Source organism: Emys orbicularis, chromosome 1, assembly GCF_028017835.1.
Source record: "Emys orbicularis isolate rEmyOrb1 chromosome 1, rEmyOrb1.hap1, whole genome shotgun sequence".
Lineage (NCBI taxonomy): Eukaryota > Metazoa > Chordata > Testudines > Emydidae > Emys > Emys orbicularis.
Window position 1 is genome coordinate 21,822,774 of NC_088683.1, and position 17,879 is coordinate 21,840,652.

A 17,879-nucleotide genomic window follows, 5' to 3' on the forward strand; every position below is an offset into this window, starting at 1 on the left:
TGATTCCATTTAACAGCAGGAGTAGCAAGAACAAAATGATAGAACACAAAAAGCAGCCAAAGGCACTTCTATATAATAAGAGTAATAGAGCAGAATATGAAACACCACCAAAATCGAGACATGTCTGGGTCCATTAAAAATATCATGACTGCCTATGAGTGGACAGATGACTTTCTTGGCACGGACTATTTGAAACCATTAACTAGCGGTCCATAGCAATACTAAAAGTCACCTGGAAACATTTTTCTGGTTCTTACATCACCCAGAAAGTTTTTTGTTTTAAAGCACAACAGACATTGATTTTAAACTGGGGAACATTACACAATAACAATACAATAAAGAGGAAAAAGACCAACTTTAAACAAGAGTTTCAAAATCTCATTATTGAGGCAAATTTCACCTTCTGATCTGTGATTTGTCTTTCCAGATCTGGTTTACATCTGTCAGTCACTGAATTGTTTTGTGTCAAAACATTAGGAAAGTTTGTGGTAGACACTAATCTATACGAACACAAGTGCCTAAGAAAAAACATTGTCTGAGATGAGAATATGTTAAGGGGCCTTCTAGTGTGTTTAACTTTATACACCAAGCAATGAGTCAAATCCTGAAATCTTCACTGTTTTTCCTAGTCTTTTTCTTAATGTGAGCAAGAGTTTGCCTGAGTGAGGACAGAGTGAAAACCAAGGAAGGATTTGTCCCAATAGCTTGAGACAACAGACTTGGATTGTAGGTTATAAAAACAAACCTGAACAATTAAGAGCCCAATCCTGCATCTGTTGAAGTCTGTGGCAAAACTCCCATTAATTTCAATGGGGCCAGGTTCAGGCCCTTTAGCTGAACATTGGTGATGATCTGTTATCCCAGTATTATAATTTATTTAAATATTCAGCACTGTGAAAATGTGTGCCTGGCTAGGACACTTTTAGGATTATCATAATTAAAATACTATATGGAAGTAAATAACAAGATCATTTTTCACAGCCTTAAAATTCTCTCACTAGCTGTTCTTTTATCCTTCCTTTTTTCTTTCTGTAAAAAACTTGTTTTATAAACTTCAAAATTTGGATTACAATTACAAAGGATTTCACAGATTAGCTAATCACAGAAGCCTAATTCTGAGTAATATTTGTGACACTAAGGTAAAATATAATAAGGGACCACTTACATTTTCATAAATTGTAACAGAATATATAGGAGAGACATGTGGATTTGATTTTTCTGTCACGCAGGTGTAATTCCATTGCCTTCCATGCAGTTAACTCCTGATTCTCCTCTGTATAATGAATCTCTACATAGTTATCTACACTCTAGGCTGCGTCTTGGAATAACTTGCTATAATTACTTTGATTAGGTTCAGATCTATATTCTACTGAAAACAATGGGGCTTTGGTCACTGACATCAATGGCTGAACTGGCTCTGCAAGTATTTTTAACTCATATTAATCAGTTGCAATAACCTTGTGTTTCACATAAAATAAAATACATCCAATTATTTATGTAGGTCCCTACAGAACCGTCATACACATCACAGCAGTTTAGTAGGAAAATGAATGTCCACTAATCGTTTATTAATTTTTTATAAGGAATTTGTAAATGGTAGATGCATATCAAGACTTACATAGATTTCATTAAAATTTCAGAGCGTTTTAGACTATGGGCCCAATTCTGATCTCACATGAATGTAAACCAAGAGTAATTCCATTAAGTTTAATTGCATACATCAGTATAATTGTGATAAGGATCAGGGTCCAATGTCTAGTTGAGGACTGGCAAAATCAAGGATCTTGGCTCCTCAGTATGTGTGTAAATTTAATTGTTTGTTCAGAAAACTGTTTGCCTATGGTATGAATACGTATTCACACATGTCCCTAGAATGTTTTCCAGCAAAGGAACCAGTTTATCAGAGTAAGTGTTAAAAAGCTTTATTCCTTTGTCTGCTAATCCCACTGTCAGATTTATTTTAACTGACTTCTGGACTACTACTATATTTAGCAACTTGTTGAATCTTAAAGCTTGTATCAATTTTCAGCATTCTAATTACTATCCAAGCTGCACTGGATGTTCTGACAGCCTGTTTCAAACTCATGAAACTCAGGCAAACACCAGTTATGTTCTGAAGTGGGGTGAGAGGGAAGTTTGGGGTTTTTTTGGAGTTTTTTTTCAGGGGGGTGACTTTTAGGAGGGGTGTTGGGGTGGGAGAAGAGTACTTATTACTCATTGGAACAAAGTATTTTTTTAAAGTCTGCACTAGGGGATCTGTTTAAAACCTTCAGTTATTAATGTGGAGGTAACTTTTTCCATGCTTAACCCAAACTTTGGGTAGCATTACTGTTTATTGAGTCCTTTAAGGAGGCTGGGTTCAGTTTCATTTTAACTACGAGTATGTTGTGGCTCATTGTACAGTTCAGCAGCACAATGGACCATCAAGTCCTCATTTTGAAAGTTAAGTAGACCCAGGTTTGTGCCTTTAAATTATATATGGAAGGGAATCCTTTCTTGTCTGGCTCTTGTCGCTACAATTCCCTGAGTTAGCTCGTTCTGTTCTCCTTTGAGCCTGTCTTTGGGATTATACATTACAGAAGGATCCACCACTCTTACTCCTGACCTTGGTTATTGACTGAATAACAAACAACTGTCTAAAGAAATCCCTTCTTACCCTCCCTCAGTGTTCCATGGACTATCTAGCTAATTTACTGGTCTCCAGTGCCCCTTGTATCATCTACTGCTGTGTATGAGAAGCAGTGTGCTAGTTCAACATACATCGCTTATAAAATGTATTGAACCACAGATTTTTATCTGCACAATATTATTAAATACCCCTCCCCGGGGTGGTATGTATCCAATATACATAACGACTTAGAGGAAATTGAATTTATTTCCCCAGGATAGAAGTGGCCTCATTCCTTGCTTGGGACTTCACTCTGCTACTCCACCCAGGAGTGATGAGGTCAGTCCTCTGAGAGGAATCCTATTGCAAGAACACTTAAAAGAAAATAAAACCCCTTGAATTTAAGAGTAGTAACATTTAATTCAATCTTTTAATGCTCACAGTCCCAGTGGTGCACCCCTTAGGCCCTCAGGACTCCTGTTGAAGTTGACGGGGAGTTTTGTGCGAGGATTGTAGCACTAGGCTCTGCAAAGCTATTTAAACCTAAAGGAAACCAGTTCTGTTCAGCTCTCAAGGAAGATGGGAAAAAGTACTGAACAAACACAAACAGCTTATTTAGGGCCAAATCCTGCGCACCTTATCTCATTGAGTAGGGGCACTGAAGTCGAGGGTTGCCAACTTTGGTTGGACGAATTCCTGGAGATTTCATCACATGACATAATCTTTAATTAAAGATTAATCTTTAATTTCTGGAGACTCCAAGACAATCAGGGAGGGTTGGCAACCCTAAAAAAGTCCAGTGGTTCTACTTTCATGAAGAAGGTAAGTAGGGTTTGTGCTGTAATCAATAATTACAATTCTGGGTCCAGTCTTGCTCCCATTGACTTCAGTGGTAACAGGAGCAGGCCCGTTGTCAGTATATGTGAGCATCGGCCTAAAATGGATTAGTTGATGCTAGCACCTTAGCTTAGTCATGGCATGGCACCATTCATTTCCTGGAGGACCAAGTCTGGGAGATGGTACTCTCTGGACTGATAAAATACAACAAGGAATACATCGGTGGGTTCTGTATGGTGACTGCAGTCATCCTTAGGCAAAAATTTTCGAACGTGATTCAAGATTTTAAGTGTCTCATTTTTTGGGTGTCTAACTTGAGATTTCTTAAAGGGACCTCATATTTACAGGACAACACCCCTTCTGGAGTCTCAAATTGGGCATCAAATATCAGGGCAGTCAAAATCACTAGTCACTTTTGAAAATCTTGGCCTAAGGTGCTATTGCTGTACAAGCTGATTTCTGAGCATAATGCTTACTACTGTGAAAAGTTCTACAGACATTAATAGGCTACTCAGAGTAGTAAGGACTAAGCTTACTAATAAAAGCCTAGAACATCAGTCTCTTTGATTAAATGTCCTGTATAATGAAACTCCCCTCTCATCTTTTATAATATTTAACATTTGCAGAGTACACTATCAAAGTACTGTACACAAACTACCTAATACCTTCTAATTAACTAATGTATCTCTTAAAGAAAAAACAAAAAATCTAAAATTAATGACACAATATCCCTGGCTTTATACAATACATGCACATTCTGTTTTAGTTTTTTGTTTTTTTTCTACAAGAACTTGAGTCAGCTGAGGTTCCTTTCTACAATCTGAAAAACACATCACCATATTTGTATCATTTATCAGAAAGGAAATGTACAATGGCACAGATTGTATGGACACAATTATTGATCAGGAACTGAATGCACACACACATTGGGTAGCGGATAGGGATAATCTCCAGCATGCAGAGCCAAAGTTCTTGGTTCCTTAATGAATTGCACACCAATTACATGGCGTTCCCACAGACTTTGCTCTCAAGACATGTAGAATGCATGAGAAACAAGTAAAGTCTGTCGGTTTAGTATCCATCAAAGCTTTCTTCCATGTGAGGAAGTGGCTAATTTGTCATTTCACACTCAAAGAGGCGTGAAAGGCAGAAAGGGGGAGGTTTGGTAGAGTGGGGGAGAGGGGCTGCAAAGCATGAGAAGAGGCAATAGCCCTGATTTTGATCTTGCTTACACTAGTGTAAATTGGGAGAAAGTCCAATGAAGCCAATGGAGTTACACTGGTGTAAATCAGATCTGAAGGAAGCACAGTGTCTCTTGCTCATACAAGAAGATTTATCTTATTAATGAGAGAAAGTAAAACTAGGAACACTTTACAAATGATGTTATTGTAAATCGCAAAGCTGCTCATCTCTAACTTCTACTTCTGTTTATTTACATGTGGGCTCTTTTTGTTTTTATTTAATTCTAATAAAATAGTATTAATTCCAACAACACAATGCCTTGTTTGAAATACACAAGAGCTTTTATAAAACAAATACACAAGTCTGAGGAATGTCTGCTCTCTCCCCATTGTTATACCTGGCGTAAGAGCACTGTCAGTTTCTTTCTGTCACCAAATATGTTTCCCTCATTGTCTTTTGTCATCAAGTTTGGGAGGGTTTTTGTGCGTGTGTGTTCTCCGCTCCTCTTTTTTTCCACAACAAACTAACCATACTCCAGAAAATGAAGCCAGCCGGGGGTTAGAGTTGTAGAGGTGAGTGGAGACATTCAGGGTAAAATCTTCAGCGAGACAATAGAGGTGAAGGCAGAAATCCCATTATTTGTTAATAGGGTTTGTGCACATACCTCCCACGCGCTGCTTAGGACATTTACTCTTGAGTATCTTGCTGGCAGTTTCAATTTGAGTCAACATTTCATTTCAGCAGATGGACTGCAAACTAGAGGCTGCTTATGCCCTAATGAATAAAGCTCTATATTTCCTCCTCTTAAAATGTGATTACATTTTTTATGGGGAAAACGAGCGTTACTCTTAAACTGATATTTAATTTGATTTTTTTGCTTTGCTTCTATGTGCCAGCAAATGCCACCCATGTACCTAAATATATGCCCAATGGGTAATTTAGTATAGTTTTGCAGATCTGTCACAAAATGGCCTGTATCTATATGGCACCTCCCATCCTTACAAGATCAAAGCACTTTTACAAATACATCCACATACCCCTGAACTGCAGCCATCTCTGGGGTGGAATGATTAATAATGCACTATAACACAGACTTTAAATCACATATAAAAATTATGCTAGGGAAGCTGTGAAACACCCACATGTTCATGAATCAGCTTCTTGTGATCTAAGTGTTAGCTAAAAAATCTGAATTTCTGGGGAAAAAACCCAGATTTGGAATTATTGCCTTGAGTGCGATGCTCAAATAAGGAACTTGCCATTTGCTAAAGTATTCCAGTATTACAGTGCAGTCATATACAGACTAATAATGACTGTGCGTTATCTAATCTCAGTGTGAAGCAATATTAATTAATAGGAAGGATGCACAAAACAGAACACAGTATTTTTGCATGTTAAACGTCCTTTCTTTAAATAGAATATAAAACTACGTAGATGTAGGCCTGGCATGTGGGCTGCTGACAGGTTCATGGTGCCTTCGATTTCGCTTTTTCTTCATCTCCTGCATGTGCTTCCATTTTGCCCCACCTTTGTTCCGCTGCCGCCGCTTCTCCCGGTGCCACATCTGTTCACAATACTCATCCAGGCTGAAGCTGGGGCTGCTGACGAGTTGGATGTAATCCTTGTACCTCAGCCACGACTCAGTAAGCAAATCTCTCATCCATCTGTCTTTGTCCTCCGTTTTCTGAGTGCTTTCCATGTGCCCGTTCTCTATGACGTTCAAATTTAACTTCACGATGGTGTGAATGAACGTGTGCTCCTGTGCTTTGCAGTAATACGCCCCTGTGTCCTTTCTCTGCAGGCTGCGGATCAGCAGCCCGTATTCCGTTTTGATGATTCTCTCGTCAGCCTTCAGCTGTGAGATTGGACAAAGCAGAAAACAATGCATTAAAAGCACAGGAAAAATAAAATTTGAGTATGTGTTAGGTGGGGAGTAGAGGAGACAGAGGGGACGGTTGGCTCAGGGACTGACTATGCAGCCTTTTACCTCTAGGTCACTGGCATATAAGTACCTTAGATAGACAGATGCATATGGAACCATTTGAATTTCAGAGTTCTACTATTCAATTAATAATTATAGTCTCATCAGCATGCCTTAGTTAAAGGTACATATAGTCTGAGAAGATAGAGTCACCAAGAAATAATACAATTAAACAGACCAAAACAAGGGTAAGGTAGCCTACTTTCTCGAAGCAAGAGCTGGATAGTTAGCTGGACAAATCCCATTAGATTGCAAGCTGTTTGGGGCAGGGGCTATCATTTTATTCTGTTTCTACAACACATAGCACAATGGGGTCCTGGTCCACGGCTGGGGTGCCTAGCCACTACCACAATACAAATAATAAATCAATAGTAATAACAATTAAGTCAATAAGTCTTATTCTGATCTGACACTGGGTTTACAACAGTGTAAACTCTCTTAACTTCAATGTAGTTATGCTTCATTTATACCATTGTAAGTGAGAGCAGAAAAACGTGAATAAGATTCAGGGAGCTAAAACCCAGTGCAATTTTTTTATCATGTAGGGTTCAGGATCTGTGAATGAGAAAACCTAGAAAAAAACTGAGACTTAAAGCTAAGGCTGAATTTCTGTGCATTATGTACCCTATTCACTGCAGCATTTGTGGAATTGTACTTGAGATTGTGAAGGCTGTGGAAATACTTGCTATATCTAGCACAATATGACATGTTAGCCACTGGGGTGCTGGTGGCTCAATGCAATTGGTACCTGCTACTTTGCAAATCTGGTAACCTACAAGTGATTTACAAAATTAATTAAGCCTCACAATCCCTCTCTGAGGCACTGATATGTTAGGATCCTTGCAGATGGAGAAACATGGATGCTAAGTGATTTGCCCAAGGTCACACAAAGACTCAGTGGCAGAGCTGTGAGTAAAGCTCTGACTCCCAATCCCTTGCTCTAATTCCATACCCCAGGGTACATTCCCTATGAAGCGCTGATGTTCGAAAAGGAAGCTGGCACTTCACAGAGTGTGCAGTAGTGTTCTGCTGCCACACAGAAGCTGCAGGGGAGAATAACAGCGAAGGGATTGTGGTTCAGTTTGATTAGCTCACAATGCAGCATGCACATTAAGCACATCTTCAGCACCACTGGTGGCATTGTTATAATACACAAGGATCCTGTTTAATTCACTATTGTGCTGAGCGCCTCACTGGGAAAAAAGAAAGAAATCTGGAAAACGTCCCAGACTATACATCTGCCCTTCCAGCATATTTCAGAGGATGAAGATCAGGGAAGCATAAAGATGAGTAAATTAACTGTATTCACAGTGGGTAGACTACACACTGTTTTTATGTGAAAAATCTGTAAGCAATTCTTCATCCCTAAATAATATATATAAGTCCTGCTTGCCTGGCTTGCTACCATACTAGCTGAAGCACTCTTCAGCCAGATATGTGCAGCTGCCTGTGTGCCATTGATGACCCACTCAGAGAGCACACATCAGCTACTAGAAAGGCAGGGTGGTCTACTGAACGGAACTCGGCTCAGCTGGGGCTTACTGGTGGGTTCTGTTTGGTTCTGTCATGGACACACAATATGGCCTGAGGCAAGGCAGCTCCGGATTTCAGTTTCCTCATTCATAAATTGGCGACAATAATACTGACTGCATCACAAGGGGGAAGTCAGGCTTATTTAATAAGTGTCTGGCAAGTGCTTTGTGATCTTTTGATACCAGGCACTATACAACCCCAAAGTTTGTCTGAGTTAAACTAAATTAGTCATGGTCAAAATACAAGTACATTTACAGCAGCTAACAGTCCTGCAATAGCGGGGAGATGGACTAGGTAATTCAATAAGTCTTTTCCTTCGCTAGATTCTATCACATAGGGCAGTTTTACCAACCTTTTCAGGATGGCATCCCCTTATTTGAAGTAAAAAAAATTTGCAAACCCCTTGCGCTTACTGTAAGGTAATAAAAATGTATCAATGATAACAAAGATAAGCCTATATAATTTATTTGTGTGTGTGTTTCACGCTGCTGAGAGACAATACTTGACTCTGAAAAGTAAGGCTGTGTGGGCAATGGTGGAGAGAGATTTTCTTTGGTTTAGATTATAATAAAATTTTCAATACCTCACAAACCTCCCCCATCTCCCCAATTGCCTTTCATGATCCCCCCTTTGTTCCCCCCATAACGATTGTGACCCACTAATTAAGAAACATTGACATGGATATCTGCTGGATAGCTGAGGAAGACAGAGAAATATAGGGTGGGATTTTCAAAACTGCTCAGCATTGGCCTTTACTCTGGTGCCATTAGAACCCATATGGATTTCAACAGGAGTAGAGTTAGACCGAGTGAGCTTTCTTGAAAATTTCACCTAGACATGGCATTATATTGTGTCAAGTGATACCACAACATTTGGTATCCTGTAAAGATAGAATGTGAAGGAGATCTTTTAAGTTTTTGAAAAGGCCTATTTTAAGGGTAAGGGTTCCCTCATTTTTTCCTATGATTATTTCTAAGGCCACCCAAAGATGTATTCTTAAGTGCCTTCCAAAACAGAAAGAAAACAGAATGCCTTCTCCAAGGTGCTTAGAAGGCCAAGATTATGCATTTAATCAGCATGGGTATGGCAGTATGAGGAAAGGTTTTTAAATAATTCTGGGAAAACATGCCTTAACCTGGTTAATTTCATGTAGGCATAATGGCAAAGATAGATCTTAAAAAGGGGCTTGAATGAGTTGAAGGTGGCGTCTTTTCATAGAAGCGCAAGCAGCTCATGCCAGGAGTAGGGACTAGTGTGCAAGAAAGTGCAAAGAGGGCTGTGAGTAAAGTTGATGACCAGGGCGAAAAGTCTGGTGTCGCTGGTGGAGCAGAAGAGATGACACAATAAGAGACAAGAGGCTCAAACCACTGCTGAGCCCAGGTAAGGGAGTTTCAAAGAGGCATCCTGTGGCTCCCTGGCACCATAGTTTTGAGCAGATTGAGGGCTGTTCTACACTATGTCCCAGCTGCAATGTCCTCTGAAGAGCTGTTTGCCAGCTGGGGATCACCAGAGTACAGCTTGCGCTGGCCACATCTCTGATTCGGGTGGCAGAGCGCCAGTTACATTGGCTTTGGGTAACCAGACATCCTGATATTATTGGGACCATCCCAATATTAGGGGCTTTGTCTTATATATGCAACTATAGCTCCCCGCAAAAAAGTGTCCCAATTTTTCACACTTGCTATCTGGTCGCCGTATATTGGCTATACGTCAGACCTCCTACAGTAAGGGAATCTCCAGCTGGCTGGCTAAGCTGGCTGTACACTGGTTCAAAGAAACCACAGTGGGGCTCAGCCTGTTGTCAGGTAAAAGGAAGGACAGAGCTATGGAGGATCTTGAAGAATCTAGAATTGGAAAGTAGCTGTTTGGTCACTTAGTCCATCTCTGTACTAATTATTACCATGTGTTATTTGTAATACAGTAGCCTTCATATGCAGTTTGACACAGTATAGTTATAAATGTGCTAAACACTGAGGTTCCCATCACTCTCCTTGGGAGCCCACACCACAGGCTAACACCACTAAAGTGGTTGTGTCTCTTAATCCTAATCCATCTCTACTTCTACTTTTAATTAATAAGGTTCTTATTCAACGTCCCATTTACATGTTGATTATTGAATTATGGTGACTGTCACCCCCTCCTTTTCTGTGTCTTCATTGTTCATTCCTTTCTTATTCTCTGACAGGATGAAATTATGGCTTTGATTTCACACATACTGAGCCACACTTCATTATTGTTTTCCCTCCCACTTCTCTTTTTTGGTATCCTGTTTATGTTGTTTTACCCATAGGTTCAGAACTCTTCCTGACTTTACTCTCTACTTTTTCCCCCACAGGACTCTGGAGTTTCATAAACACCTGGCATTTCATTACTTGGTAGTAGATCTTTAACCTTTCACTTGAATACTTAATTTGTTCTTTAGTTCCTGACCTGCAGACGTAAAACATGTTTTATTAAATTTTGAGTATAGTGAAAAGCCTGGTTACGTAGGAGATATCGTTTTATTTCTGTCATATGTGGTTTCATTATTTTTCAGCATATCATAACCAATCATTCTGCTGGAGCTATAACAAGTTTTTTTTAGCAATTCAGAAGACCAGAGATTCCAATTCAATAATGTGATTAACTTTAAGCAGGTATTTTAAGCCAAACATATGATTAAGTGTTTTGTTGAATCAGAGCCAATATTGTGAGCCACAGAAATTAAGCAGTAATCAACATTTATCCACGTAACTTTTCTGGCGTCATGTAGTTGCTTTGATTCAGCCTGCAAATAGGTTGCAGTGTGCATGCTATATCTTCTCAATGACAAGGTAGCAGAGTTGGACAGCATTCTGTATATTCTTTCAGCAACTTTTAAATAGTTTTTGATCCTTGATATAAAATATTAAATAAAACGTGCAGAGCACAGATACAGAAAATGCCTGGCAAATGAATAAGAGGTTCATTTATATTAATTGCTTGATTTTTACAGCATGAATTTAGCAATGGGGGGAAACATGCATTGCCATAAGGATGGCAAATCTTGAAACAGTCAGATGGAAAACAACTAAGGATTCAAAAGTGGCATGGCATCACGTTAGGTCACCATCTTTTGTCCTTTATAAATGGTGTGTTTAGATGGCTCCCTTATTACAAATAATTCACATGTCAACTCTTTCACAGTTAAAACATTGCACCTGTCTGTGAGAAGATAGAGCTTCAAAGCCTGCCTTCCCTCATCAATCAACATGTGAAAAAGCACTAGAGGTAAAGCTGAGCTAACCATGGGTTAAATGTTACCACTGAACAAAGAAAGGGTGGAAGAAACAAAAATAGGGAGCGTTTACTGAGAATTCTCCTTGGTCTTCATTATCAGTGGCCTATATCATCATTCCATTGAGAACGTGGATCTTTTTATTATGTGCCATGTTGATACTATTATATTGAGAAAAATAATAATTAAATTCAAACACTTTTTTACAACATCTATTTGAACTTAAAAATCTAAAGGAAAAATGAAAAATGTGTTGGGGACATAATAGAGAGACAAGGTGGGTGAGATAATATCTTTTATTGGACCAACTTCTGTTAGTGAGAGAAACAAGCTTTTGAGCTTACACAGAGCTCTTCTTCGGTTTTTGGGACATAATGTCATTATGTATGGAGAGACATCAGTTCCACTATAGGCAAGGTTGAAGCTAACTTCCCATTGGAAGGGTAATTTTTAAACTCCCACCCTACGTTTACCCAAATCAAATCAATCTCCCTGAATTTCCACATGGCATATCTCAGCTCAGGATATAATTTTTTCTTGGAAATTGTGGAAAAAATAATGGTCTGATTTATGGACTTCAAGGAATTAAAAAACAAACAAACAACAACAACAACCCACCACCACCACCTAATTGGTTAAAGTAAAATAGAAGTGTGAAAGAATCATTGGTCAATGAAACAGTTCAAACCTTTAAAGAGTAAGTTGACCCTGCTGTCAACACCAGGAGATTTCCCCAAGAAAGCACATCACACCACTAACTTATGGTAAAAAGCAAATTGGCTGCACCTTTAATTAAATTCAACAGCAAATTAGTCAATAACTACCTACTATGACATTCCATCCCTGCCGGGCAGTGTGTATTTCAATCTGGCCCAGAGTTGTCACTAATCACCATTCACTGGGCCCCCAAGACAAAATTCGCTTCTCAAATAATTGGGCTTGATACAGGATGGTGTATTCTTAAATCTTTACTCGATAATAAGGTCTATGCCCATAACTGCTATTCTCTGCCAAACTTAGCCCTCTTCTCCATTCTGCTTTCATCTGACTCTTGGGTTTGGGGTTGAATAGTCACAGAATCTATCTACAATCACCACCAGAAACTCATGCCCATGACGTTGTGGCCAAAGAAAATAGGCTGCAATCACACAAAAATCATCAGCCACTGACTAAACCAACAAAGACCAACGCCTCACTCACCAATTCACCACCAAAAATATCAACACCACAAAACAGAGATAACTGCCAGATGCAACTGAAGCGCAATCCCTCCAACCAGGGCAAAATGCACCTAGGGAAAAAATGCATCCCTGTCTCCAATATGGTGACCACAGCAATAGAGTTCAGTGTCCTACCAAACACATACCTTTCAAAGAGGATTACCAACCAGGCTGGATGGCCCAATCCATGGCTAACATCAGCCAGCGAACATGCGGTGGGACAGTGGGAAAGAGTGAGCTGCTGGTGAAGAAGCTGAAATATGCTGAGGCTCCCCAGTGGGTTAACTTCCATCGCCCACACCATGCAAGGAGTTAAACCATATCAATGAATAGGCTGTCATTTCAAAACATATGGCTTGCTATGTCCCATGGAAAGGGACATGACAGCCTGGCAAACCTGTGGCCACAGGAGACTCTGGGTCAGAGACAGACGAATATTTTTAAAAACCATAGGAGGCCAATGTTAATAGCTTTGCAGGGAACACTGGGTTTGCTTTTTCTGGCCCAGACACCTATTATGTACATAACACAACACATAGGAATTTAAAAAGGAATAAACAAACAGCCGAGTTTAAGCTGCAGGAAATTCAGCACATTAAAGCCTTACGAACAAATGATGTACAGGCTTTTTTATTAATCCAAGTCACAAAAATGTTCTCCGACAAGTCAGTGACTAACCTTCCAAATATGGGAATAAACATGATCAATTGCGTGAGCAACACTAAATACAAAAGTACCAGATAATTGACTCATGACCCACCAAACCGCAGGGAAACGCACTCCCCCTGGCAGCAGAATGACCTGGTGACAGCTCCTGTACCACAGGAGATCCTGTCCCCTCCCATAGGCCATTCTGACTGGAAGTAGGATTCTGAACCATGACCTTAAAGGTGAAATGCAGGAGACATCCTGCTGGGCCAAAGGCTCCCAATCTAGTCTGGATTTTGCCCTTTCTCTCCCCTCAGGAAGCTGTATTGCATGTCATGGACAAAGCGTAACCATCTATTTGTAAAGTGAGATTTAAAGATCTGCTGAAACATTCCAGCTACACCACTTCAACTAAAAGTCTGTAACTTGAGTTTCCAGGTGCACTGAGTCATTCACAAAGCATGGTATCGTCATCACAATAAGTTATACCTTTAAGACATGCACTACAATAACATACAGTGTTATTAGAGAAATATAACGCAGGAAGAGAGAGCGGAATATAGAACTGTAATGGGAAAAGTTATGGTAAGGTATTGACTGAGCAAAGATCAGGCTACATGTTAAATACAATTACCTTATTTCTGTTACATATGGTGTTTTAGTCAAAGTAAAGTGCATTAAAAACCCCTCAACTTAATATCTCTCTATCTTTGGATTTTCTATAGAGGCCATCTGTGTGGTATCCAACACTGAGGGAAAATTTCAAACATGGGTGCCCAAAGCTAGACCATCTCAATAAAAAGAGCCTGTGGTTCAGAGATGCCAAACACCAACAGGAGTAGTGAGTGCTCAGCATCTCTTAACATCGGGCTGATTTATTTAGGTGGCTACACATGAATTTACAGACCTTACTTTAGGTACCCAATTTGAAAATGCAGCTTTATTATTTTTTTCTTTATCTTTAAAAATAACAAAAGAAAGAACAGCATTGTAGTTGTATTGGTCCCAGGATATTAGAGAGACAAGGTGGATGAGGTATTATCTTTTTCTGGACCAACTTTGGTTGGTTCGAGACAAGCTTTCAAGCTTATACAGAGCTCTTGCCAACAGAAGTTGGTTCAATAAAAGCTATTTCCTCATCCACCTTGTTTCTCTAAAAGAAAGAAATTTTTTTGTTTTGTTTTGTTTTGAAATGCACCATCAGGATGATTTTGAAAAGGGAAAAAATGGTTGCCCCATTGCTTACGATAAGAAAAACTAGACTGGGTCAAAATACTAGCAGATGGAACATAGGAACAAGCATTCACCGGCAAGGATGGAGATGAGCTAATAGGTCTATCCCATCTCTAATTGCTACGATCTTGTAAGTAAAAAAGGACTCTGGCTGGGGACTTTGGTGGGGAAAAAAAGTATAAGAAAAAAAAATCCAGAACATGAGCTCCAGCATCTAGTTTATAAAGATAAAACATCATGTGTATACTCCCATGGATATACTGGCAGCTTGTGATAAGAAACTCTTTGCTTGTAGTTAACATCCATAACACAGAAAAACAATGTGGAGAGTTTTCTTCTCAAATGTGCCCAATGGTTAATGTAGCATTTTATCAAAACTTGACTTTTCTCATATAAACATGTCAGATTGTTTACATAGTGCGAGCCTAGTAAACATTGCCTTGAAAGGCTGCAAATGTGTGCTGGGTGCATATTAGAGATGCAAGTGCCATAAAACTTATGCACACCCCCCCTTATGCCTTTCATGCCAGATCCTTGGTTCTATTTTTTGAACCAGCTGTGGAATCCTGTGGTGTAGGGGAGTCCCTGGGTGGCATAAAACCTATATGGCTCACTCTACACTACCTGTTCTCATGGCCCGGCTTAGGGAGTGGGGCCAGAGCATTCTGGCATATTGGCTATTTGGGGCTATTACAAGTTGGTGAAAGTTTGCCCAGCCCTTAGCCTGTTCTCATGTAACCAAAGGCCAGTTTGGCCTTAAGCCAGCTCCAAGAACATGTGAGATGGAAAGGTCCTTTAAAGACATCTTTGTTTTGCCCACCATCAGTTGCACCGATTGAGTCTTCGATTTCTAACAAAATCTGTGTTTTTCCAAACTGGGTTGAACAAAATCCAGGGAGGAAAACTAGTCTTGTTAAAGCATCAACAGAGAGCCAGGAGTTTCAATTCCTGATTTAGCTACAGGAATGGACATTAGTAACCCACCAACCCTGTTGTATCTAAGTTTCCCAACATGAAAAATGAAGGTGATCGTGCTTAACCAACTTTGCAAAGCACTTTCAGATCTAAGAGGTGTTAAACATTATCATTATGAAATAAACCCTCTTCAGATGTAATATTTGGTTAATTAATGTTTGTAAATTCTTTTGAGAACCTTGGTTAGGTATTACAGAGGTGAAAGGTTGTTTTTATAATGACTGTGGCTCATCTAAACCCCAGTTCCAGTTCCCTGGAACACAGTTAAGCATGTGCATAAATCCCTTTGAAAAGAATGGGACTTAAATAATTGCTCAGTTGTTTTCATAAATTGGGTTGGATGTAATCATATACTTAAGCGCTTTTCTGAAGAGGGCCACTAGTGAGGTAAGGAATACAACTTCCTGCACAAGAGAGTCAAAAATAGAACGATTAGGGCAAGAATTACAATATTTCTGGAGTGATAAATATAGGTCTTCCAAGCCATGCATGGCACAGTTCTCAGTTTAGCCACCTGTGTCTGTTGGTGTTCTTTGGCCATTCTCAAGACATACCAGCAGGCCTGCTGATCAAAATACAATATAATTTTTCAAGTATTGATGGATGTCAAAGTCAGAATTTTAAATCACTATACCTTTGTGACACTCTGCCCCCCAAAGCAACACTCTGGCACTCCCATACGATTATGTTATGTTTTGTGCAAAGTATGCCTTGTGAGATATCATTCTAAAAGCCTTAATCTGTTGAACATTAATATCCTGTTGGATTGCATGTGCTGTCATTGAAGTTATGAAGTTATGAAGTTTTGCTGTGTGTTACTGAAATATGTTGTGAAGTTGGAAACACCCACAACCGGCCTTTCAGGTACAACAATGGGGCAGCCAGAAACTGATGATGGCCCATTAAGGGGAATACCCACACGCACAAGGATTACCCCAGGAACTGTATATAATGTAAACCTCCCAGAGATAGCACGTACACAATGGAGGCTGCTTGACTCACGTCATAGCAAAGGATCATTCCAGCAAGCTGGAAGAAGCTATAAAAGGGGGAAGTAACCTCATTATTTGGCTTCACTCCCCCCACAACACAACATCTGGAAACATGTCTAGAAAACAAAGACTGAACTGCAGAGGTGGTCCCAGGCTGGAAAGGAGAACCCCAGCTAGTATATAAAGGAACTATACCATCATGGTGAGACACTGCTTGATTTAAATCCTGGCTAGTTTAATGGAACTCAGATTGCTTTTCTACTTGTTATTTCTTAGGTAACCAACTTTGATCTGTACTTATATTCACTTAAAATCTTTCTGTAGTTAATAAATCTGTTTTATATTTTTTACCTAAAACAGTGTGTTGCTTGAAGTGCAAGGGAAATCTACTCAGGAACAAGGGCTGGTGCATGTCCTCTCCACATTGAGGGAGGGGCAGACTGGATAATAAAATTACACTGGTCACGCTTCTGATCAGGGCAAGACAGTACAGCTCTGAGGTTTTAGGCTGGGGAGCTGGGGGGCATTGGCTGGAGCCTCTGTATTGTTGGTTCATGAGTGGATGGCAAAAGCATTCATGTAACTCAGCTGAGTGTGTCCCTGCCTGTGGGTGGCTGTGTGAGTGCAGGACCTTGCAGCTTGTCACAGCATCACAGTGTGAGAGGGAGCCCAGGTTGGTAAGACAGGCTCAGTGATACCCCAGTTCTAGGTTGCTCCCCGGGGAACTCATCACAACCTTTACCTAAGGCTTTAAGCCTGGGACATGAGACATGCTAGATATATAAATACATTTGTTATGTGCTCATGCTCAGTGGTGAAGTTCACTTTGCCAAGCTTGAGTATGTAGGGGTTGATACAACAAAAGTACCCCAAAGCCAGGGCCTGCAGACAGTCCTGTTCCTCCAGCTCCTGTGGTGGAAAAGCAGCTGCAGCCTGAGCTACTTGCACATAAAATAGATTATCTGACTCCCAAGGTTAGCACCCGTCACTACTCTCCATGGGCCACTACTGGTGTCATAGCCCTCTCATGTGGCCTCCCACATGGCCACTTTTCCCCAAAGAGCCCAGATGGTGCTCAGGGTCCTCTGCAACCTGATACAGGGCTATAACCTCACAAAAATCAGCCACAGCTGGAATTTCTCAGCCCTTAGAAAGGAAGAGATCAATCTTGCCATCACAGTCAATGGGAGAGTTGCTAGTGCCCACAATCAATGGAAGGCTGAGCCATAAACCCTGGTGTATATTTAATAGTTCCTGTAAGACTCTGATATTTAAACTCTGCTTGAACTTGAAAAAAAAAACAAAAAACAATTCGATCTGGTTCAGATCCAAAGGCATCTGGGATGAACATTGAACAATAAAGCTCATCTAAAGCCTTCGACCAACTTACCTCCCCCTTTTCACTACCACCACA

The 17,879-nt window shown here is 40.1% G+C and overlaps 1 protein-coding gene across 1 annotated transcript in view; it reads right to left on the minus strand.

Annotated features, from left to right (window-relative positions):
• Positions 1-6,006: 6,006 nt before the first annotated feature.
• Positions 6,007-17,879, minus strand: part of LOC135895444 (semaphorin-3D-like) — a 40,980-nt gene continuing 29,107 nt past the window's right edge. The window contains exon 7 of the mRNA XM_065423556.1: positions 6,007-6,482. Coding sequence (XP_065279628.1) covers positions 6,054-6,482 — 429 coding nt within the window. The 3' untranslated portion in view covers positions 6,007-6,053. The remainder of the gene's footprint in view (positions 6,483-17,879) is intronic.